Below are 23,243 nucleotides of genomic sequence, written 5' to 3' on the forward strand. Positions count from 1 at the left end.
TTTCATAAACCGATATACTATGCAGGGTTACGTATGGAGTACGTACGGTGGCTGGGATCGCAGTTTATTTCGAAGCTTCTCGAGTTCCCAGTACTGTGTCATACGGCCAGTACACAATTTTTGCAGGCCGCTGATGTTTAATATCGGCGCCAGTACTTTTGTTACAAGGTTGCCCTCCTCCTTCCCTCCTTTTCTCTCTCCTCCCCCTCTTTTCCCACCTGTTTTGTTCATTTTATTTTTTTGTGGACTCAATTTGACGGGGGGCACGTGCCCCCGCGGCCCACCCCTGGATCCGCGCCTGTATATTGAAATCGCACATATATTGTAAAACATCGCACAAATATATTAAACATCGCGCAAATAATGAAAAACATCTTACACTTATATTGAACATCGCACATAAATGTAAAAGATAACAAACACATAGTGAACATCCAACATATATATATTGCAAAATATTGAATATTGCAACGTTTGACACGCCATAGAGGGAAGATGAAATCACTACTCGCTACTCCATAGACGCGTGTACAAAACGTCACTACACAAGTCCTACACGCCAGGAAAATCGCTACTCCATAGAACTGTGTACAAGTTGTGTAGGGTTCAGTAGCACTACTGAAAACACCTACCGACTGAGAACCCCATTTCGTGCACCATTTGTTTTTTTCGGTTTTTTTTTTCACCGCTGAGGGCGACTATATCGTTGTGTGTATGTCCGTCGTCCGCATCCCCACAAGTACTTTCTCTCACGTTTTTTCAGTCAAATTTAGCAATGAGTATGGATTTTAGCAGACAGGACACACAAACGGATAGTGGGCCTGGGTTTGTCGGCATTCGTTTCTGTCAAGAATGGTAAGTCGATCTTGGTAGCCCTAGGCCCCCCCCCCAAAAAAGAGGGGGGGGGGGGGTTCTCTGCCCGGCCGGCCCCCCCGGGGGGGGGGGGGAGGGGGGAGGCGCTGCAAGGAAGGGGAGGGGGGTGACCAGGGGAAACAAACAGCCACTTGCGAAAAGAAAGGGTTACGTGAAAAATAGGCACAAAATCGCTTTTTCAGATGTTTATTTTTCGTGAAATTTCCAAATTCCAGATTCGTTGCACACGTTTGCGTATCAAAATTTCGGTAATCCTTATCTAGATCTTTAGGACACCTCTATTTTAACGAGCTCTGTTCAATTTTACTTCAAAGCTGACTTTTGCAGATGACTGACCAGTACCAAAGTGACTTAGTCAGCTGTTTTGGTGAGTCTTTTAACCTGATATAGGAACGGGGTCCTAAAGGTAAGGATTACCAAAATGTCAGCATGAAATTTCACAAAAAAGAAACAGCTGAAAAGGGCAGCACTTTTTGATTAGCCTATTAGAAGGGTGAGTATGCTTCTAAAGTAAAAATAAACTACAAACGTAAGCCTAAATGTGAAATCAACATTTGACAAAGTTCTACATCTTTTTGAACATGTTCGAAGTGTGGCCTTTATTTATGGAGGTAGTCTATTAAATTGGCCACATTTATGGGGCTATGCCTCTGGTTGCCAAATTTCCAGTTGGGGGGGGGGGGGGGCGCACTGAGGGGGCACAAACTTTTTAGTTTTTTGCATGCTCCCCCCCCCCCCCCCCTCCGCCCTGTAGCATGGTAGCTAGTGACTAGCTACGCCACTGGGCAGTGTATATTCTGCAATAAGTCCTACTCCTGGTGGACATTTTAAACAAAGCACACACTGTCACTGTCCCACACAATTCAGTGTGCACAACATACGTTATGAATATGATAACTGATAAAGTTGTAATTCATATTTCTGTTCAGGCGGCTATATCATGGAAAGGCGAGATTTCTTCAGCCGATCAAAACATCTGTTCATTTGCACACCAGTTTTCCATTGGTTGCAAATGCATTGAGTTAGCATTGAACATCAGAGTCCAGACTCGGGAACCATGACTTTTAAGTAAAATGTATTGGAACTACAATGTAGACAAGGCAATGTCCACTAATTCATAAAACTGGACTAAAGCAACTTTTAAATAGAGTTTCCAGTCCAAAATTGTCTATCATTGTTTGCCAGTGAACACTTGCACGCTCTCAAATGTTTTAAAAAAAAAGCAATCATAGGCTCCCATGTAATTTTTGATTTTTTTGACATCATAATTTTTAGTGGTGATTGAAACCAGTTATTTTTCTCCTTATGTTTCAGCAACAACATGCTGTACCCAAAGGAAGACAAAGAGAATAAAGTCCTCCTGTATGCAGTAAGTTCACAGTTGTATAATTATTACTTTACGGTTAGTGACGGTTGTGCACATTTTTGTCATCTGCAGACCTGATGTACATGTAACGTTAAACAAAGACTACATGTAGGTTCATGTACATATAAGCCTAAAGAAGCTGGTCCCATATTGCTCTAAATTATATTTGTTTTATTCAGAGAGGCTAAAAGAAATCATAGAATAAGCTGGAAAGTTTGTAGCGTGTTGGAAATGAACAAATCTACTTTTGCCATTCACCATGTTCACATGGAGGCTTGACTAATTAATGCACATGTCTTGTAGGTGCTACATGATGTACATGAATCTAGGCAAGCTTCGTCAACCTGTCCCAATACTGTCATTTGTGACAGTCAAACGGTGAGAAGGTCAGTCAGGTACAGACAGAGAGTACAAAATTGTTTTCTTTTTGGGATCGGCAAAAATTTACTTGACATCAGGCATGTCGGCCGCACAGCCATATGTAGGAAAATCTGGGAAACAATGATTGTCTTGAAGCATCTGTAGTAAACTTGATTGTGTATCTGATAACTGTACATTTTTTGTTCCAGTGCCGAAATTGTGACTACCAACAAGAGGCAACCAACAACTGTGTTTATGTCAACAAAATCACCCATGAAGTAGAGTAAGTAAACATGGGTATCTAAGTGCCCCCCCCCCCCCATTTCAAATCTTGGGTGGGGAATCACTGTGTTGCATATCTAATTAGCGATGCTGGATCCTCATACTTCAAAGTTGAATATTGCACCCGTAGCAAGTATGATGCGCGTATGTTTACAACTGTTGCATAACGACTATAAACTGCCCAAAAAGGGCTTACCATTCTGGTTAGCTCATCGTTGCGTGATGAACTATAAACTGGCCTTATTGATCATTTTGCTATCACTGATTGGCTCCCTAGGAAAGCCTAGGGACAAAATAAGAAGTTGAATGGCTACTACAAGATTCCCAAGATGCTAGTGAGAGCAGGTGATCTGGTTTAATCATGCCATTAGATGGAACACTACTTCCAAATGAACGTAAAATGATGTGCTCGATCCACTAACGATCACTAGCGTCTTGGGCCAGGACTAATGACTATACAGAGTAATCATCCATAAGCATGAGAAGTAACCAGGATGAACTCACAATCCACAATAACCATCTCTGCCCTCACAGGTACCCATTTACTCCTGGGTGGCAAGAAGCAATGAGTGACAAAGTGCCTTGCCCAAGGGCACACACTCAAGGGCAGATCCAGGGGGGGGGGCCAAAGGGGGCCATGGCCCCCCCCAAAAAACGAAACCAATTTTTTTTTTTTTTTATGTAACATCGCAATAAAGGCAGGCAATGAGTACACCACCATCTTTTCCTCAAAAAAACATTGGTCAAAGTGGTCAGAAATTGCCTCAGATCGCACCACAGAGCATCTAGAATCCAAAAGTTTTTCGGGGCCCTTAAGCGGGCCCCGAACCCCACGCCGTAATTTTTTGACCCACTTTTTGGGGGGACCAAATTTTTTTTTTGGCCCCCCCCCTAAAATTGTGTTCTGGATCCGCCCTTGCACACACTATGACCCCAGGCTGGCTGCTTTACCCGCAGACCACAAATCCAATGCCTTTAACCATGAGGCCACAGCATTCCACGCTGTTATAGCTTGTTTACAACTCTTAGATTGAACAGATTACAGTATAACTGCAAAGATTTGTCCTGAGATTGTATTGATGTTTGCCTTCATTGCAGTGAGCTAACACAGATAGTTGCAGAGGTGGTGGCGGACCCCACTCTACCACGGACCCAGGACCATCCATGCCCTCAGTGCAAACACAAGGAGTCCGTCTTCTTCCAGTCTCAGACAAACAGGGCAGAGGTACATGTAATAATCCTAATAATTAGGGAAAGACTTTTGTGGACATTGTCATTTGTAATTATGATCAACGATTGAAAAACTTCATGAAAAGCTGAAGCTTTGATTTTCACACTGCTTTTCTTACAAAAAAAATCCTAAAACAAAAAGACGAAAGAACATCTTTGAAATGTCATGTGAATGAGTTTCTTATCTGTTTGAATTTTCTGGTCTTTTGTTTTATAGGAGGGAATGAGGCTCTACTATGTGTGCACATCACCAAATTGTGGACACAGATGGACAGAATGACGTGCAGAGCTGAACATGTTTTGTACATACCTTGCCTGGCTACCAACATCTTAACTTCCTGAAATTCTGGAACAGACACATTTTTTTTACCTTCCAACCAATTATGTACTGCCGAGTTATTCCAAACAGCATTATCACCTTGTAACTGCTGAGGTGAATGGATGTTAACATTGTACATGTAGTAGGATTCAACTCATGGCGTAGTAATTTGTTTGTGAATGTTGATTGGTGGAAATTGTTCGTAATAAGGTAATTCACATAAATTTGCAACACAATTGCTCATAATCTTTTGTAGGCATTTTGAGAAAACATATGACAAGTATGTAGGACTCATAACAGGATTTTGATGCTAATGCCTGTAAAAAAGTGTGCCTGTGGGCAAAAAAGCACCTTTAGTGATTGATTTCTTTCAACCGAAACCATTTCTGGCGGAAAAGTTCACAGGGTATTTGAAATTAGGACCAATTCTTCGTGCACTTTGAGTATGGTATTTTTTTGTTTTGTTAATTAACCAGTTCGCGATGGGATTATTTTGACATTAACTGGGCCCAGGTACGGGTTTGTTTTCAAGAACCTCGATGCCAGACGGTTTGAGGCCGTCGTCTACAGGTAGCACACCCTGATATTTCGTGCCTCGCTCGCTGCGAGAGGGTCACTGGCAGATGCCTCGCTCGTTGCTTGTTTATCCGTCATCTGTTCCGAATACCGCAAAACCGTTGCGTGTATACACGTCATCCGACGTGAACTGGTTAAATTGGTACGTTCGTTTCCGAATACCGGTAATTACCAAAATTCCTATGTGCTTTTTAAACTTGAATTTTAATGGTAAATAAATGACAGAGGCAGTTCACTTTTACAAGCCTTCAGATGTCTCCGTATTTATTTTGGCCACATTTCAAAACAGCCATAATTATGACAAATAAACACTATACTTAGATGTCAGTCTTTGTACATGTACACATTCCACTGAGGATCACTATGAGTTGTTATTCTAGCATTTATAATACAGTAAAAGCTTTGAAGTCTGGCAACAATTGTCCACAGCCACTGTAATGACAAATAAAATCCTACTGAATTTGTTTTTAACTGACAAGATAGCAGAAGAGAGCATTTGTTTTTTTCTTTCTTCAAATGTCACATGCTTTTCCCACTTGTAAGACCATTTCCTGAAAACCAATCTAGGCAAGATTGTACAAATGTCAATGCCTGCCATATTTATGTACAAAATGGATATAACATCTGGGAAATGAAATTTTGCGTCAATTTCCCACAAAGCCTGCCTCGTTACTGTTTTCTATAGGTTACACGAGAGAAATGCATATAACAACCACAGAAATAAGCATCAAGAACTAGTAGGCTGATGACAGCCTCCGAGCCACTAAGATGTTACGGGTAGCATGAATTATGAAGATGTCACACTTTGTTCATATGTGTGCTTTCCTCCATTGTGAAAAGGTGAGGATGAGCCACCAAGCTGCCATAAGAAAGCACACACGTAAACAAAGCATGACGTCATTATAACTCGGGCATATTAACCCACCTTTTATGAGGAACATGCATATAGATTCTACCTGAAACATCTGCAATTACTTTAATCATATCTACATTTGAGCATGTGCTTTCCTCTTTAATAGATGAACCATTAGAAGTTAGCTCACTAAATGAGTATGACAACTGTTCTTCAATAATATAAATACAGTCGAATCTCGTAGTAGAAACTCTGTTAATACAAAATTCTGGTTATAACAAACATAAAGCCTTAGGCCAAAAAAAAAAGTCTCCGGTTTCTGGTATGGAGCTTGCCCAAAAAGTGGTGCGGCGACGCGGCTTTTTTTTTTTTTTACCTGTTTTTTTTGCTTCAAATGTCGTCTGATGACTGCAAATGGTGCCCGACTAAACTTAGTGCAAATATATGGGAGTTCAGAGAGGCCACATAAAGCTTATTCTCGATCATAACCCCATCTAAAATCACGTTAAAATTGTGCAGCAGCAGGATTCAAGTCAAACCAGTGAGTTTGGCCGTTTTGAGACATCAACTTTTATTTAAAAAAAAACTTTTTCATTTGCCGACGCGCATGGCTACGGCGACGCGCGCGCATACCAGAAACCGGGTACTTTTTTTTTTGGCCTTAGTCCCGACTATGCATTTATGTGCACAATGAATGGGACTGATGTTCCTCTTAATACAAAATTCTGATATAACAAACAATTTGGCTAGGTCCGAACGAGTTTGTATTAACGAGACTCGACTGTATATGACAGTCACCATAAGAGATCCATAAGCAGTCCATTTCCCCACTTTTAAAGTGGATTATGTGGAAGGTGGAATTTTGTTGGGACAATTCTTTGATTCTTGTCACATGTGAGAGTTAAGACGGCCTCGGGTCGACCTGCGATTTGCTTACGCTACGACAGAACCATCAGCATCAAGCACAAAAGTCATGCTCGGGTAACAAAACTGAGAAATTGTGTGATTATCGTGGAAGAAGCGTATCTGGGCACATAATAATCGCAACCATGCTCACATCATCCACAATGCGACAGCACCACGGCGCAACTCCACAAAGGTCGACCGAGATGCTTACATGGTTACTGAGACCTGTACGAAGCATGATTGGAGCATGTAACACTGACAGTGAAAGCATTTAAATGAACATTTCTAAATAAAACCTTAAAACAAGTTAGGTAAAAAAAATATATATAAAAAAAAAAGTAACAAAAAAAACGCAGTAAAGTGCCCACTAAAAATGCAATATGCTCAACCCACTTGTCACTGTACCATCCCAAACCGCCTGCCTGTTGTTACTCCCTGGAAAGCCCAAGCATTCCTACAATTGTATGGATTGAACAGTGAATAAAACGATATGTAATACAGTGTAGATAGATACAGGTACTAATAAACACCTCAAAAGTCCACACTCATAAAAGGGGTCATTATTTTGAATCTGATCATCTTATGATAACGTCATTCATATAGACCTCTGGGGAATGTTGTTGGCTACATTTTGATACCCCGTTTGCTACCAAAGACTGTAAATCGTCCAAGATTGACAACGGTTTAAGAAAAATGATGCAGTTTGAAAAGTTGCAAATTTAAAGAATAGGCAAGTGGAAATTGATGCTTGATAATGTTACACTGCCTGAAGCGAACGGCAGGGAATATCGATGGCTCAGTGCTTGTATGCATGGGAGCACACAAAATTGAATTACCCGTGCTTTGTTCGGGCACTGTGCAGTTGATAGAGGCAGTCGATAGGGAAATTCCCCAAAGGTCTTTATAAATGACATCATCATAAGACAATCAGATTAAACATTATGACCCCTCTAATGAGTGTGGACTTTCGTTTTTTGCGGTGTTTAGTTTAAAGTCTCTTCAGGGACAATAAAAAGCTCTTTACCCAGAGGTACTGCTTGGTTTGCAAACAAATTATGCGAATGCATACAAAATATTTGTAAAGCTTTGAAGTTTGTACAAAATATAGCAAGGAGGACGCAGCAGTGAACTAATGTCAAATCAAGAAAGCCATCAAACAAGATTTTGTCAAAATGTCGACCAAGTTCTACCTCCCTGTTCGGATATGCAGACTTTGCAATGTACAATGTATATACCTGTGTTGGTCTACCTTTCCACTCCCCCATTGTATAAAATGGTCTAGTCCATTGACCTGTGTGGTTAGATTAGGTGGGCAATAAGGCATACAGGGTCACCGGGTGAGTGCCTCGCACACAAAGCTGGTCACACAGGGTAAAAGTTTTCCATGTGGTGGGTGAAAAATCGTTAAAAAAAAAACCTGCATCCAGACGCAGATCCGGATCACTTCCATAATCTAATCGATTTGTACAAGTTTGTACCAAGGACCACCCTTAAAGAGAAAATACAACATTTGCAAACATCAAAAAATAAAACTACCAAATCATTTTGAAATACCTTGCTGTACTGTTAGTGAATGACAGTGTAAAGCATCCTGTAAAATCATGGCACCTGGTATACTGTCATTTTCAAGAAAAGTGGTATTTTTGTATCAATTTCCAACGCTGATCGGCCGACCAGCGTTGAAAAAAACTGGTTTTTTTTCCAAATACTGGCCCCAATTGACCATCGCACTTCCATTACAATTCCCCAATGTACGTAAACTGCTCTGTTTCTTCTTAAATGGAGTCAGGGAACCAGACTACAGGAAAAGATTGTTTTTCTTGGTTTTTATAGCATTTTTGAACCCAAAACCTCAAACACAGTCAGTGTAACTATATTTGCTATATATTTCCAACCCCCCAATTCCATCCATTTCTGAAAATTACAGCAAAAGCAAATGATGTATATTCCCTTTAAAAACAGTTTCCTGAAAATCTGTTCGTAACTTTCTGAGATATCTACATGTAGTTAACAGACAAACCAACGTCGAAGAAAACATTACCTCTTTAGCGGCTGTAACAATATAGTCTACTTCTGCAGTAACAAAAAATTTTAAAAAAAATCTACGCAATTCTGAGTAAAAAAAACTTAACGAAAAGCTCAGATAAAAATCAAGGAGCAGAGAAATTGTTGAAACCCATTCGCAGATACATTATTATAGCTCAAGTGAAGATCGTACTTTACAATACATGATTAAAAACATTCATTTAAAATATCCATGCACATTGATTGGCATATACAAAACAAAATTACATGAACACCAGATTATCACCAGTCCATGAAATCAAATTTTTTTAAACTTTGCATAAAAATTAGCACAGATATTATACATGTTTCACATAGCAAAGTAGAAAAATTTCAGTTATCGCTCAAGAAAAAGTCAGAAGCTGTTAAAATAATTGAAAAATGATGCAAAAATGTACCAGTCAGTGAAAAACAAATACTTTCTGCTTTTCAAGGCAACATCCTTAATATTCTGAATGATGTCCAATCATTGAGTGGAAAGTTTTCACAACTTCTATTTTTTACTATTATGTGAAATCGATTTGAAAGTTAATTGTGCTTGATTTGTCAATTGTTTGTCTTTTATAACTTTCTTACAACTGAAAATGAGAGGCACTACATTACTAAGTGTTCATAAGATATGTGTCGCTGGATCAAGACCTAAAATATAATGTAACAAAAGCTGCCCTAAAATTAATCTGGCCATGGACATTATGAGCTTGTTGGTGTCAAGAAGCGCAAGTGAGCAACCAAACGCACAGAGCGAACAGGCTTTCTGTGCTTCAACCACTGTGCAGATGCAATAGGAGCCATTCACAATACAGTGCACCACAAAGCATTCGCCTTGAGAAGGCAATTTCTCAAGTTTAACCACTTCACGCCAGTGTTATTTTGACACTGACCGGACCCAGGCGCAGGACTGTTTTCACGAACCTCGATGCCAGACGAACCCATGACCTCTTGCCTTCTAGTGCAGATGTCGTACCACTCGACCACCAAGCTAACAGGATCGGTTGGCTGGTTCGAATCTGATGTACATAGCAGTGGGTACCGCATAACCTATTATAAGATGGAATTTTGCGTCGGGGTGATATAAATCAAATTAGGTTTTGCCCCTCACCGACGTTTAAACACTGTACATGCTGTATACTCAGTGTGTTACCTTCCGAGTGAAAGTTGGAAAAAATCACTCGGGTCCCATCCAAGTGATTTTTTCAAACTTTCACTCGGGAGGTAATACACTGAGTATACAGTGTTTAAACGTCGGAGAAAGGCAAAACCAAATTTGATTCAATCATTTGTCTTTGTTTATTCCCCGACCTGACTTGTGATAAGTGACTTGTGCTGATTCAATTTCAACTCTACTTCTGGGGACTGAACTACAGCTCTGTGACGTAACTCAACTTTGGATTCAGTCTGCATCTTCTAATCTTGGACGAAAAAGAGTTTCCAGATTTCAGTCGTCATCATCCTTAGCTCCTGGTGTCCAATCGTCGGACTCGGGATCAGACGCTTTGCCCGCTTCTTGGGTCCCGTCGTCAATGAAGCTGTCACCATAGTCGTAGGTGTTGGCCTCACCGTCATCATCACTGTCACCATCCGCAAGCGTTGCTGTATTTTCAGAGCGAAAAATTAAGAAGATTTTATTGGAAACAATAGAGCGAAAAAGTTTGAAGCGAATAATTAAGTAGATTTTATTGGAAACAAAGCAGATTTGTAATCAATTAGTTATTGCATGTCATTACAAGCCAATAACAAGTACAGTCATCCTGCCTAAATGCAGGTGACACTTGCAATGAATAATGTGAAATATGTTACTTGCAAACTGAAATGTCATTTGAATTGTAACCAAATGGTGATTTGCTGATTACAACTTTGCAATGAATAACTAATACAAGCAACTGTAATCAGCCAAAAGACGGTACTTTTTTAAATCTAAAACTAGTTTTAAATCCAAAGGGCATAGTTAGTGCATTCTGATGTACATGCATTACAGGATTTGCCTGTTTGACAAAATAAAATTGGTATTAAACATTGCCAAAAAAGAAGGAATAACTGGTAGGTTGGGTACTGTTTTATACATGTATACATGTCTGTACACAATATGTACACATGTAAACATGTACGTATAGGAAAACTGGACAAGTAGACATACTTGTAATAAAGAACTTTATTGCACAACTGCCAGTATTCCAAACTAAATTGTTTCACTTCCAAGACACATAGGTTTTCAAAAGTTAACAAAAGTGTTAACTTTCCCCATTTAAAGGGAATATACATCATTTGCTTTTGCTGTAATTTTCAGAAATGGATGGAATTGGGGGTTGGATATATATTGCAAATATAGTTACACTGACTTTTTTGAGGTTTTGGGTTCGAAAATGCTATAAAAACCAAGAAAAACAATCATTTTCCTGTAGTCTGGTTCCCTGACTCCATATAAGAAGAAACAGAGCAGTGTACATACATTGGGGAATTGTAAGGTCAGGGAACCAATCTAGCTGGCTCGTACCCGCTCATAGGTTTGTAATCGATTGCAAACAAGTGCGATGGTCAATTGGGGCCAGTATTTGAAAAAAAAGCCAGTTTTTCCAACGCTAATCGGCCGATCAGCATTGGAAATTGATACAAAATACCACTTTTCTTGAAAATGACAGTATACCAGGTGCCATGATTTTACAGGATGCTTTACACTGTCATTCACTAACAGTCCAGCAAGGTATTTCAAAACGATATAGCAGTTTTATTTTTTGATGTTTGCAAATGTTGTATTTTCCCTTTAAGGAATTATACATGCAACTACATACATGTAACAATTCCAAAATAACCGATAGTGAGTTTTAGTACCTATCTTCCTTGCAGCTTGTCTCTTTGGCCGGCCAGGCGCCTTGGTGTGCTTGTATTGTTCTAAATGCCTCCTGTTTTTCCTATCAATTGATAAATAAAATGGATACAAAAACAGCATTTGGATTTAATTTTAACAAAAAATACCATTTGTTTTAATTCAGAGTAACAAAAGTCGCATCAGTTTGCCTGCGACGTATAATGCACAGTACAATTCAATAATCATTACAGGATCCTTGAAACTTGTATAGCGATCCTTTGATAAACATCAAATTTAAAGTATTTATAATTTTATTTGTAAGGGCCCGTCTCAATTCATATCTGGGAAGAGTTCCGGACAAGTTGAGGGTAGAATCATTCACTGCATCTGGAAGAAGCTCTGCATTTGTCACAGACATGTCACAGGGAAACTTTCATTAGTACCAACTTCATTGCAGGAAGACTGGGGGGAACTTGTTAAGAATCCTACAACTTATACCCGATACAAAAGTTGACAACTTGTCTGGAGTTTGTCCAGGATAAGACTTGAGACGGGCCCTTAACAAAAATTACCAATGTTATGTTTTTATTCCAAGTAACCAAAGTCACCTCAGTATGCCTGTGACATGTATAGTTTGTAACCACAATCATGAACACACAGAATCCTCAAAACTTGTCCACTTTAGTGATCCTCTGATGCAGAGTTCCATGACATCTATTGTTTATAGTGAATTCTAATGTGAACAGGTTGTGTGCTTGAGCCAACCAGTAAACATAAAAGTAAGGTTATACACATGACGAGGATGTCTGAGCCAAATTTAATAGGACTTATATTTTTGCAAGGCCTTTAACAATGGTAAGTTTCTTCCAGGTCTTTAATTCACTCTGCCACTCGTTGTTAATGTGTTGGCATGGAAATCTATACCCAGCATGATATGTGACAGAGCGGTACCCAAGACTATTGTTACCTAACTCATCCCCCCTAGATATCTCAAAAGAATTCATGAGATTCTGGTAATTACACAATGACCAACACAAAAGAGGTCACATATTGCGCTACATATGCAAAAATCCATTTACAGCTTACATACATGAAGAGTTTATTTTCAAACCACGATATATGCCATTTTGTTTCCTTTTAGAATATCCTGCTCTCTCCTGTCTGCCCAAAGTCAATTTTGACGGATGTTATATAGTTATCCACAATTTACGAATACAATAACGCAAAAAAAAAAAGAAGTTTAAAAATACCTGTTTTATATTATTTTAAGTTTTCTTACAAATACAAATTTCCCAATTTTTTTTCAAACAGAAATTTCGCGTTCTGGAAATGAACTCTTCATGAAATCATATACAGATTCTATAACCAGAGGCTACATGTATAGCCATTGTCACCTGTGATGTCAAACTGACAGGCAATCCAAACACTGAATCGTCTTTTGCATGTTATTTTGCCAACATTAAACAACATGTGCCACCACTTGTAATTAACCACTCATATTTAAAGCTATAGTCCATCATTTGCAGCCATCCGACAAAGTAACTGGCGTATTATTGTTGAAAAACATACTTGGTTGAAAGATAGTAAGTGGACTAAACTCCCTGTGAAATTAATCTTTCTGGCAAGCTATCGTTTCGAAGTAATCAACGAAAGAAGGCCTTTCCAACGGTGCATCTTAAGACGCACTGTAGGAAAATTTAAATTAGTAGTTTGTTTTGTTATTCGGCGCAGCGCGCGCAAGCATTGGCACGACGCACAGGCCCGTGCGGTTGCTATAATTCATCGGATCAGTGCGGGACATCGTGTATAGCTGCGATTCAATACAATTCAAAACATGATTCAGCAACTTTTGATTTGAAATTGAGATCCTAGAATGCTGTTTTTCTCGGAATATACAGAACTTCATCAGGTTAGTTGTTCAGTATCCTTCATTAGATTTTGAACACTTTTGTTGCTTCAAACAAACAAAATGCACAAATTACAAATGATGGACTATATCTTTAAAAGATATGCATGCAGTACAGAAGAGAACAGTGTATTGAAGTTGGCTTCACGTGATACAACTTCCAATGTTGTAAACAAATGTGACATGGTGTATACAACCAAAAACGTCTATATCCATTTGTACATTGTATAACACCTAGTTGCTGAATGAATCTTACCTATAGCAGTTTGTTCCAAATGGGCATTCCTCTTTTTCATCATCATCATCATCATCATCAGCACCATCGTCAGATCTTTCCGACTCATAGTCAGAATCTCCCGGATGAGCAAATTCCTCTTTGTGCTGGGGATTTTTCCTGTCATGCAGCAACGTTTTGGCAAAATAACATATATTCAATTAGCTTTTGATAACAAACAAGAGTAGATCATTAGTTTTAGTCAAACTAGTCATAAAATTCAATAGAAGGGATTCACAATACAATTAAAATGTAAAGGGGTACATTCTAATGTTGACAAAAATTGACACTGCCATAATAATTTGGTTCCTTTAAAATGATTGTGTACTGCAACAAATCAGAGGATCAGTTCTGTCTGGAAATCGTTTTGTAAGCCCATGAAAGCTAAATTGTGTTTCTTAATAACAATCTTGAAATCTGATGGCTTGGGGCCTGCTTACATTGTGCACGGCAGAAGAGATTTTGCAGAGATAAAAAAAGGGAACATGCTGGTTTTAATGGGCCACTTGACATCGTTGCTTATATTCTGAATTACATGGCTGTAAAGTACTAAAGAATAAACGCATGTTTATTCGCATACGGACTAATCGCTGAAAATCCAGCAACAAAAAAAACCATAAGCCAATGCCCACGGATGTTCTAAGACGTTCATTCAGCACCACAGCAGTGTGAGGTCGCTGTTCGCACTTCGTACAGTACGTACGTGTGACATGAGTGCTGTGTATGTTAGCGGCCGACCATCGATCATCGGACTCTACCGCAGAATGCCTTGATGTCGCCCTGGCAACCTTTTTGCATAAACTGCATAAAAATCAACATTTCACTGCCTAGTTTGGTGTGAATGCTTTCTACAGCACAATATGCAGCTTTTCATTACCGCATTCCATACCATGCTTCTGTTAAAAAGGGTCCTAATACTTTTCCTGTGATGTTCGAACTCACCGATAGCATTTCTTGCCAAACTGACAGAGCTCTCGTTTCTTCTTCCCGTTGTCTGTCTTCTTAGATCTCTTTACCGGCATGTCTTGTGAATCGATCTCTAGACTGCTTGAGGTGGCTCGTCCAGATCGTTTGGTTGGTCTGTGGAACCGTTTAATTTTAAACATGTAAATCACCTTCTGATGTTTATGTACAACTTCATTATCAAAAAGACGGGCCTCGGAGCCGAGCAGTTAGAGCATGGAGCTACGGAGTGGAAGGTTGGCGATTCCGACCAAAAACTGGAAAACTCTCTCTGACGACCCAACAGTAAAATGGGTACCTGATTCATTCAGGGAAGGTAAGACGGTGAGAGGAGAGGAGATGGGCACCACCACTCATATGCTTCACCCAAGACACAGTGGACCTCTAACATCCCACTGCCCCTACGGCCAGTAATGGCTATGGGACCTTTACCTTTTTTACCGTATTATCAATTTCTTTTACTAGTGTCTGTACAATGGTAGAACAATTAAACTATCGCGGTAGAATCGCGTCAACGCAGCTTGTGGAATATAGTCCCATTACATGATATACAAATGGACGCGGAATGCGAAGAATCTGAGACAAACAAACTTAACGTACAAAATCCCACAGGGTTGTGTATAAATGGAACCATCACGCAAAATTTCATGGGCCCAATTTCAAGGCTCTGCTTGCAGGAAAACTGTGCTTTATGATCACCATCACAGTCATTCTGCAGTCACATCCTTTGCTGAGTCTGACAAGTACACTGGAAATGTATGCCTGTGCAAGAACTGAACCTCAGAAATTTCAAATATTTTTCGGTACCCAACATCGAAAAGTTGTATTTTGCACAAACTCTATATCTACTTTTTTTAATCCCTCAACGCCATAACTGTTAGGCCATGGACAGCTGCACTTCGAGTGGAATGTGTACGTGCAGGCATTCGGCCGTTGTCTACAAATGGAATGCGGCTACAGGAATGCGGCTATAGCAATTCCCCTGCTTATCGGCTTTCATTGAGCCGCGTCTAAAGCCGTCACCCGGCGTCAAAGGGTTAAAATGACATTTGAGTTAAACCGTCCACAAAATTTGTATTGTGCACAAACACTACACACACATTTTTTTTGTTTTTTAAGAAATTAGTGTCAGAACGTCCACAAGACATGAGTCTGCATAAAAAGGTTCAGCATGAAAATAAAAATCCACAGGGATATCTGCAAAATGTACAGGAAGGGTCTGCTTCACCCCTCTCTCCCCCCCCTCCCCCCCCCCCCCCCCCCCCCCCCCCCTGGGTCTTTCAGGGTTAAACCTCAAGTGTATTACATACCTTGGGATGTAGACTTCCTCTTCACTTAAGTCGCTTTCCTCGTCTGAGCTCTGTCTGCTGTACCTCCGTCCCCCTGCTCTCCTTCCTGGTGTCCTTCCGGGAGTTCGTCCTGGAGTTCTCTTCCCCTTTGAGGGCGTTCTCGTCTGCAGAGGTCACACAAAATGAGGTGCTTGTAAATATCTCAATGCACTTCACAAATGCAGTGTTTATAAATAAGTCGGTGAAGGGGAAAACCCATTATAAACTTTACATCTCTCCTACGCAAAATCCATCTTGCAAAAAAAAATTACCCCTGTTCACCAGGCCATGAGGTCAATTTTTGTTAATTCAGTGCAATCCATTCTCCACTCGAAAAGGTACCAACTTATATACTCATGGGCAGAAAGAGGCAATCTTTGTAAAGTATCTTGCCAAAGAACATAAGTACCATGAACCCTGAAGAGGCCTGTACTTGCATTACACCCTAGAGTCAGAAACTGCAACCACTACATCATGGCAGTGTTCATAGTGCTGAGGTGACCAGAGATGACCCAGACGTAAGTCTGACTACCAGAGCTCCTTTTTTTAATCTTTCTTTTTATGTCATCACAAACCATCCTTAACTTTGTCATTCATTTTAGTGTTGAAGTCATTTATTTTCCTAGCATGGTGAGGGAAGAGAGATCACAAGATTTTGCAGTTTGTATAACTTTATGGCCAACAATAAGGGGACAAACTTGCAGGGTTTGATGTTTTAGAAACTGGTCCTCACCAATCTTGGACTGTGAGACTCAGGTTCCCAGTCGCTCCCATCGTCTCCTTCCGGCACAGGTAGCTCCTCCTCATCTTCTTCATCTTCCTCACTAGGCATGAAATCTTCTGAGTAGTCCATGGCCAGCTTGGCTCTCCTCTTGACTGCGGCCTGGTCTCTGGTCTTGCCGTGACCCCATCTCTTGGGCCCTTCTTCCTCTGCAATCTCCTCCTCGACCGGCACACTGATGACCTGTTCTTCTTCTTCGTCATCACTCGGGCGTTGTTGGGGCCTCCCCCGCCCCTTTCCCCTTCCCCGGGGACGTCCTCTCCCCCTGCTGGGTGTTCTCTTGACAACGGCTGGTGCGTATTCTTCCTCGCTGGCCTCGTCGCTGATTGAAGGTAGCTTCTTGCTTCTTTTCGGGGTGGCTTTAGGTGTTGCTGCAGCGGTGGCGCTTGAAGCCTTTGGTCTTCCTGTGGTAGATATAGCAATTGTTTTTAGCTCATTACCAGTTTGTCCCAGAACAAATGACACTTTAGAGCAGACTACATAGTATACATGTAGCTCAATATTACACTAACTGCAACTCCCTAGCATGATTTAACAGAAACCACACCCATCCTGGCAAATTCCAACACCATATGGGAAACTGCACACACAAATTTCTGACTTTGATTCTGGAGGTGTACCATCCCAATGTAAAAGACCGTCAGTTTAGGAACACTGTACCCATCCTGACAGATTCCAACAAAACATGCCGTTGGGGTTTGATGTGTTGAGTTCTGTAAGGGTTAAAGACTAATTATGATTAAACTTTTTCTCTCCATTCACAAACCTCATTTCATATTTCTCAGAAAATTATCTACATACATGATTTTAAAAGGTTACACTACACGCTTCGGCGGAAAATCAAGAAAATTGCATTCAAATAACATTCCTCTTGTAACTTTGTAACAGGTCAGTATAAAAACTCAAGATTTATGAACGGGGATATTTCAAACTTTAAAAAAAAAAAATGAGCAATTTGATGAAAAAAATATGAGCGACCATGTTCACTGGTAACAAAGGTTTGTCAGCAAATAAAAATCCTAAACAACCCCACAACCTTCCAGTCGAGCAAGGAGAGTTTGGTGGGAGTATCTCCCACGAGCCCAAGCCTGTTGATCCACATTTATTCCTTCTCTACTGTAAACTAGAACATGAAATTATGCTTACCCCTCCCCCTACCCCTGCCCCTGCCGGCTTCTTTCTGTGCAGGTTTGTCTTTTGCAGTGCTTGAACTTCCTCCAAGTTGGGTCATCCAATCCGGTAGCTTCCGCTCTTTCTCCAAAGGAAGAGCCATCTCCTTTTGGCCCGGTAGTGTCACTGTACCACGTTTGTTCTGTTCAATTGCCATAAAAAGTCACACTGAAATTTCCTCATAAAATAATATAAACAGTAATGTAAGAACCTTGGGCCAAACTCACAGTATTAAGAACACAAATATGTAGATCAATAAAATGTAAAAACTTGTTTGCAATGAACAAAATCACTTGGGTAAACCTGGCGAGTGTAAAACCGGTGAGTGTCCAATGATTCTGCACCCAACCTGCAGTCTTGTACCGTCACATGTCCATCACAAGTCTGGTTCGGTCACAAGTAAACCAAAAGTCAATTCACAAGACTATCTGGTGACAAGTACGAGAGGATGATCATTCACTCTCGTAGTGGCATTCTATACTTGTATTCTTACCTGTATTTGTGTGACTGGAAGCTCGTCATCCTGTTTCTCCGCTGCATCATCGCTTTCGTCGTCTTTAGTTCTGTCTCTTTCGTTCTCATTTTCTTCATCTTTTGCAGTCTGCTTCGACCCCCCGTTGGAATTGTTCAACCAATTCTTTTCATCAGCACCTTGTAAAGGCAGAAGGAAGAGATAAATAATTACATCAGTACCTTTAAGGTGTGTAGGATCATTGGCTTTCTGTGCACTATTTTTGTTTAAAGCAAAAAAATAAATTGCTCAAGATCTCAAGTACTGTGAATAACTTGTTGAAGTTTCAGCTCAGTGGAAACTATACATTTTCCTAAAATAGAGAAAACGTATGCATAAGTTATTGGGTCTCGTAACTGGATTTTGTTGCTGACACACGTAATTCTGAAAACACCTTCAATGTTAGTATCTGATATTAGTCTTATCTTCACTTTTAACCCTAACCCTCTAGACCCATAGGCTGGGAATCATCCTCAATCCTGCAAAATCCTCTAACTACCAAGATGTACAAATTGGATTCAGCCTCAATCCTCCAAAATCATCCGTTATTTCTTGAATTTGTTCAGTGAAGGGGTGACCATTGCTTCGAATCCTGCAGAATCCTCCGACAAGCACTGTTAATGGGTTGAAGCAATGCCGATGACATTCAGAAACAGTGCGAATGATAACGAGCTTAATGCAGGGCTCAATTATGCACAGATGAACATAAACAATGCCGGGTACAACCTACAAACTTGACGTAATTCATCCTCCAAAATCAACCGAAACTTGTTGACATTCAGCCTCAATCCTCCAAAAAGATTGAGGGGGGTTAGGGTAAGCAATGTTCCTCTCAATAAATCATTACTTTAAGTTCAATCGCCAAATTCAAGTGGTTACAGCCAATAACATGATTTGGAAAGGCAGGGACAAGTCTTCCAAAATTCAGTTTTGTACCACGTTATCTTAGATAAAATCCAAATAAAACAGATTTGCAAGTGTAAACCACCAAAGATCTACTTTCTTTTTTATTTCCTTGAAAATGAAAACACACTCGACTTGATCTGACTGACTTCTAGAGCAAACCCTTCTAATGAGAACAAATCCAATTATGGATGAAGTTTTCTCCAAAGATCTTGATTTTGTTTTACCTGTTGAGTTCTCCTTTCTATTATTTTCCTGCAGTCCTCTGTTCTCTTCTACGTCCTCAGTCTGTTTTTGTGGTTTCTTTGGAGACTCCTTGACCGGAGAGTCAGTCAAAGAACTGTCATTTGTGTGGAGAAAACAAAATTAAAACAGCAGTGCATTAAACAAACACTTCTGTAATTCCATTAAAAACATTCCATTAAATAACACAAAGGATCAATTCTGAAAGGTTTGGAGTCACCTTAGCCTCATCATAAATGTGTCTCAATTACTAGACGTCCTTTGCACTGTGAGCCTCACAACGATGCGTGCTAAATTTCCTGAAAAGTCGTGTTCCTCGAAATTGAAATTTAGACCGTTTTCCCACTTGATATTCACTATGGAAGCTGCACTTACCTGGTTAAAAAGTTTGTAAAATCAAATCTCTACCAGGCATACAACTGGGAATTCAGAAAAAAACCCAAGGAAATTCAAAACCACACAAGACTTTGCACAGTGTTTTTCAATTTGTAATGGCATTCATGAGAAGTTAAAAACGAGGAAATCAGCGGATCCGAGGAAAAGCTGCATGCCTGCATGCCTGCTTTACATGTTTACTTATCCTGTAATTTTCAGGGGAAATTTTGAGAAAGTTTGTTGGAGAGGACTGCAGGTTTTTACACGATAACTAAGTGTAGGTGCCTAGAGGTAGGGAAGACCGCGGGCCCAACATCCAGCTCTACGACGCCCTGCCCAGAGTCTCTACCAAGGTCAGGGAGCGGAGGATGAGGCTGGCGGCCCACTGTGTGTGTCACCCAGAGCTAGCTACGAACCCGCTAGTACTGTGGGAACCCATCGATGGATCCAAGGGCAGGGGCAGGAGGAGACTCTTTGTACGCCAACCAGCTGAAGAAGGACGCTGGTGCTGGACCAGGATGCATGGAAGGCAACCATCAGAGGATCCCGAGAAGGCGTCGGCTGAAGACGACCTCTCGCATCAAGAGGTACGGACTTTGATTTCCCGATTTTAAACCAGGTGGGTAGCTTCCATAGTCGATGTCAAGTAGAAACACAGTCTAGATTTTAGATTCGGTAACATAACTTTTCAGGAAATTTAGCAGGCATTACTGTGTGGCTCACAATGTGGAGGAAGTTCAGTATTTTGAGACTTTTCTTGGGATAGAGTCACCAAGCCTACCGCAATCCATACCCAGATGGGAAAGATTCCCATACCTGGCCATTACAAATGTTTCCCTATCTGCCATCAGAAAGTGATAATATGCCCTTAACAGTCAAATTTAGCAGGGAAAACATTGAGGCATTTACCGGTGCTGAGAAAACACTTAGAAATTTCAGACCAGTCTCATAGGGTTTGTGCACAGGGTGACTTAAGTGATGTCCAGGTATGGAAATCTTTCCCCCATATGTCTTACCCAAGGCTTTGTGAGCTCTTGATATAAGGTCTCTCGTCTATCACCACCTCATAGACATGCTGATCAGGGGTGAGTGCTATCCTGTCACCGTGCTCCAGAAACTGCCAGACATCCTTGGAGAGGGGGAGGAGCTTGGAGGTCCCCTTGGCCTGGTAAAAGGTGGGGTTGGTGTGTGTCTGAAAACAAAAACCAAGAAGAATCACATAGGAATATGATCACAGCAGATACAACAGATATAATCCATTTATTCATGTTTCATCTCCTGCCACAGACACTTACAGACATAATCTTGAGTTTTCCATCTTCAACCTCGACCAAGCCATGATTTCTTGAAACCCTCTTGTCAGAAACCTGTACCGAAAGGGGCAAGAGAAAATGCCATCATAAATTCCGAGTCAACGTCCTGAGAGAAAAATCGTTACAAAATCAGTCAAAGAAAAATGTTAAAAGTATGACTTGTATTTTTCATATGCAATATCATATGTTATGATATGTTAAAGGGAGGGAAAAAATGTTGCAACCTGACGCCACTTCCGCAATTGGGTATAAAGTCTATGGAGCGTCAAGAAAATTTTGTAAGTATTTCATAACAAATTTGGAATTGTTTCTCAGTCCCAGATTTATGTCTTATCATTATTTTTGCAATGAATGTCCTTCATTGAGATGATATATGAAGAAAAAAGTGGCGTCAGGTTTTAACATTTTTTCCAGAAAAAGAATTCCACACATGGACATCACTAATTTGTTCCTGTAAACTGCGGCAAGATTAAGAACTTCGAAATACTGTCCTAAAATTAATAAGTCAAATTAAAATATTGAGAAAAAACAGGAAAATTAACTAAACAATTAATCCCAAAATCAACTTGATTGCTGTGCTTTGATACAATTAAAAAGTTTTTAAAAAAATTCAAAAAAGAAAAATTAAAAAAAAGAGTTGAACTTCCCACACCGGGAATCGAACCCGGGCCACGGCGGTGAGAGCGCCGGATCCTAACCACTAGACCATATGGGAGTTACTCAACACATAATAAATTTTATACACATTTAATCAACGGCTACACAATGTGTCTGGTTTTCAATACGAAAAATCCCATTCTTACCCCTAAAACAGGACCCCTTCCGAGAACCGTTTTGCCAAGCGGCAACAGAAAGTTTGGGCGTCCAACTGCTGACTCCGAGATCGGTTTTAGTTCAATTCCCGACATCGTGCACTATGGATCAGAAGCGCTCCGCAGCCTACGCTACAGTTAACACATGGACTGATGGAGTCCAATGGCAATGCTTTCTAAACAATGGCCTCTTGTTGCGTGTTGGTAACACTCGGCATTTACAACTCAAAAGCTACGTAGAAAAGTGCAATGCCTCCAAAACTTCCACAGCACAGTGTTTGCTATATTTATTTTTCATAGACACGTGCGAACTAAAATCCATTTCCAGGTAGCATTCTCGTTGCAAATATAGGTTTTCCGTCGTGTTTACAATTTCATACGACCGGGTATGTACGTACGCTCTCGTGATGGTACCCGGCCGGCCCGCCGCATACATTGTGCATATGGTCACCAGTGGCAATGTACATGATCGATGACCACCAGTATGTGGGAGGGGCATGTTCATCATCCACGGGGGTAGTGCAGCAACACAAGGCCCCGGCTCCAGATATTCCGGTTAAATCTTGAGTTTACCTGCCCGTAACAAACTTAACAGAGAAATTATTTTGGGGTGATTTTCCGATTTTATTTTGAAGTGCACCCTTTAAAAACGCGCTCAAATTTAAAGAAAATAATTTGCTGACTATAACTTAGTTCTAGTTCAGTGGGGTATAGCCTACATTCTTTTATGATGAGTGGAGAAGATTTTTAAATAAAGGCCGTTGTGATTTTTTCCGAAGATTTATTCAAGTGCGCCACTTTAAAGTCTAGACCGACCTTTGGAGATTATTCGTGAAAGTCGATCCACAAAGCTGACCAAGTCTTTGAATGAGACTGTATTTCCTCTTTCTTCTTCTACTTCATATACCTTATTTCTCCACATAATCGGAATCTGCAAGCAACGCAATGGTTCTTGTGTGGTCTTAGTCCTTGAGGGCACTAACAGAACTCGCTATATTCTTGCATTCGTTGAGGAAGAGCGAGAAATTAAGT

General features: G+C 40.4%; 2 protein-coding genes and 1 non-coding gene across 3 annotated transcripts; 1 reads left to right on the forward strand and 2 right to left on the reverse strand.

The window, feature by feature from the left end:
- The first annotated feature begins 669 nt into the window (after window positions 1-669).
- On the forward strand, window positions 670-5,486 carry LOC119736755 (DNA-directed RNA polymerase II subunit RPB9-like). The gene is made up of 5 exons (XM_038210769.1): window positions 670-855; window positions 2,188-2,242; window positions 2,809-2,882; window positions 3,980-4,106; window positions 4,329-5,486. Exons 1-5 carry the CDS (start codon window positions 776-778, stop codon window positions 4,389-4,391), a joined length of 399 nt encoding a protein of 132 aa, XP_038066697.1. The 5' UTR covers window positions 670-775; the 3' UTR covers window positions 4,392-5,486.
- A 4,569-nt stretch (window positions 5,487-10,055) lies between these two features.
- Window positions 10,056-22,633, reverse strand: LOC119736765 (aprataxin and PNK-like factor). Its single transcript, XM_038210779.1, has 12 exons — window positions 22,203-22,633; window positions 21,382-21,453; window positions 21,103-21,278; window positions 19,696-19,808; window positions 18,548-18,705; window positions 18,031-18,196; window positions 16,837-17,288; window positions 16,086-16,228; window positions 14,755-14,892; window positions 13,795-13,932; window positions 11,656-11,735; window positions 10,056-10,419 (listed from the first exon to the last, which is right to left on the reverse strand). The coding sequence occupies exons 1-12, from the start codon at window positions 22,305-22,307 to the stop codon at window positions 10,265-10,267; spliced, it is 1,896 nt and encodes a 631-aa protein (XP_038066707.1). The 5' UTR covers window positions 22,308-22,633; the 3' UTR covers window positions 10,056-10,264.
- Window positions 22,043-22,114, reverse strand: Trnae-cuc. Its single transcript has one exon. It is a non-coding gene; the product is annotated as a tRNA-Glu (tRNA).
- Window positions 22,634-23,243: the final 610 nt, after the last annotated feature.

Source organism: Patiria miniata, unplaced genomic scaffold, assembly GCF_015706575.1.
Source record: "Patiria miniata isolate m_02_andy unplaced genomic scaffold, ASM1570657v1 HiC_scaffold_10, whole genome shotgun sequence".
Lineage (NCBI taxonomy): Eukaryota > Metazoa > Echinodermata > Asteroidea > Valvatida > Asterinidae > Patiria > Patiria miniata.

What these genes read in the sequence shown, in the direction of transcription:
- LOC119736755 (XM_038210769.1), top strand. Translation starts at nt 776, where the DNA reads ATGAGTATGGATTTTAGCAGACAGGACACACAAACGGATAGTGGGCCT. An exon ending in ATTCGTTTCTGTCAAGAATG is followed by an intron (nt 856 to 2,187) that starts GTAAGTCGATCT and finishes CTTATGTTTCAG; the next exon opens with CAACAACATGCTGTACCCAA. An exon ending in CTCAGACAAACAGGGCAGAG is followed by an intron (nt 4,107 to 4,328) that starts GTACATGTAATA and finishes TTTGTTTTATAG; the next exon opens with GAGGGAATGAGGCTCTACTA.
- LOC119736765 (XM_038210779.1), bottom strand. Translation starts at nt 22,307, where the DNA reads ATGTCGGGAATTGAACTAAAACCGATCTCGGAGTCAGCAGTTGGACGC. An exon ending in AAGAGCTCACAAAGCCTTGG is followed by an intron (nt 19,809 to 21,102) that starts GTAAGACATATG and finishes CACAAATGACAG; the next exon opens with TTCTTTGACTGACTCTCCGG. An exon ending in TTTGGCAAGAAATGCTATCG is followed by an intron (nt 13,933 to 14,754) that starts GTGAGTTCGAAC and finishes GCTGCATGACAG; the next exon opens with GAAAAATCCCCAGCACAAAG.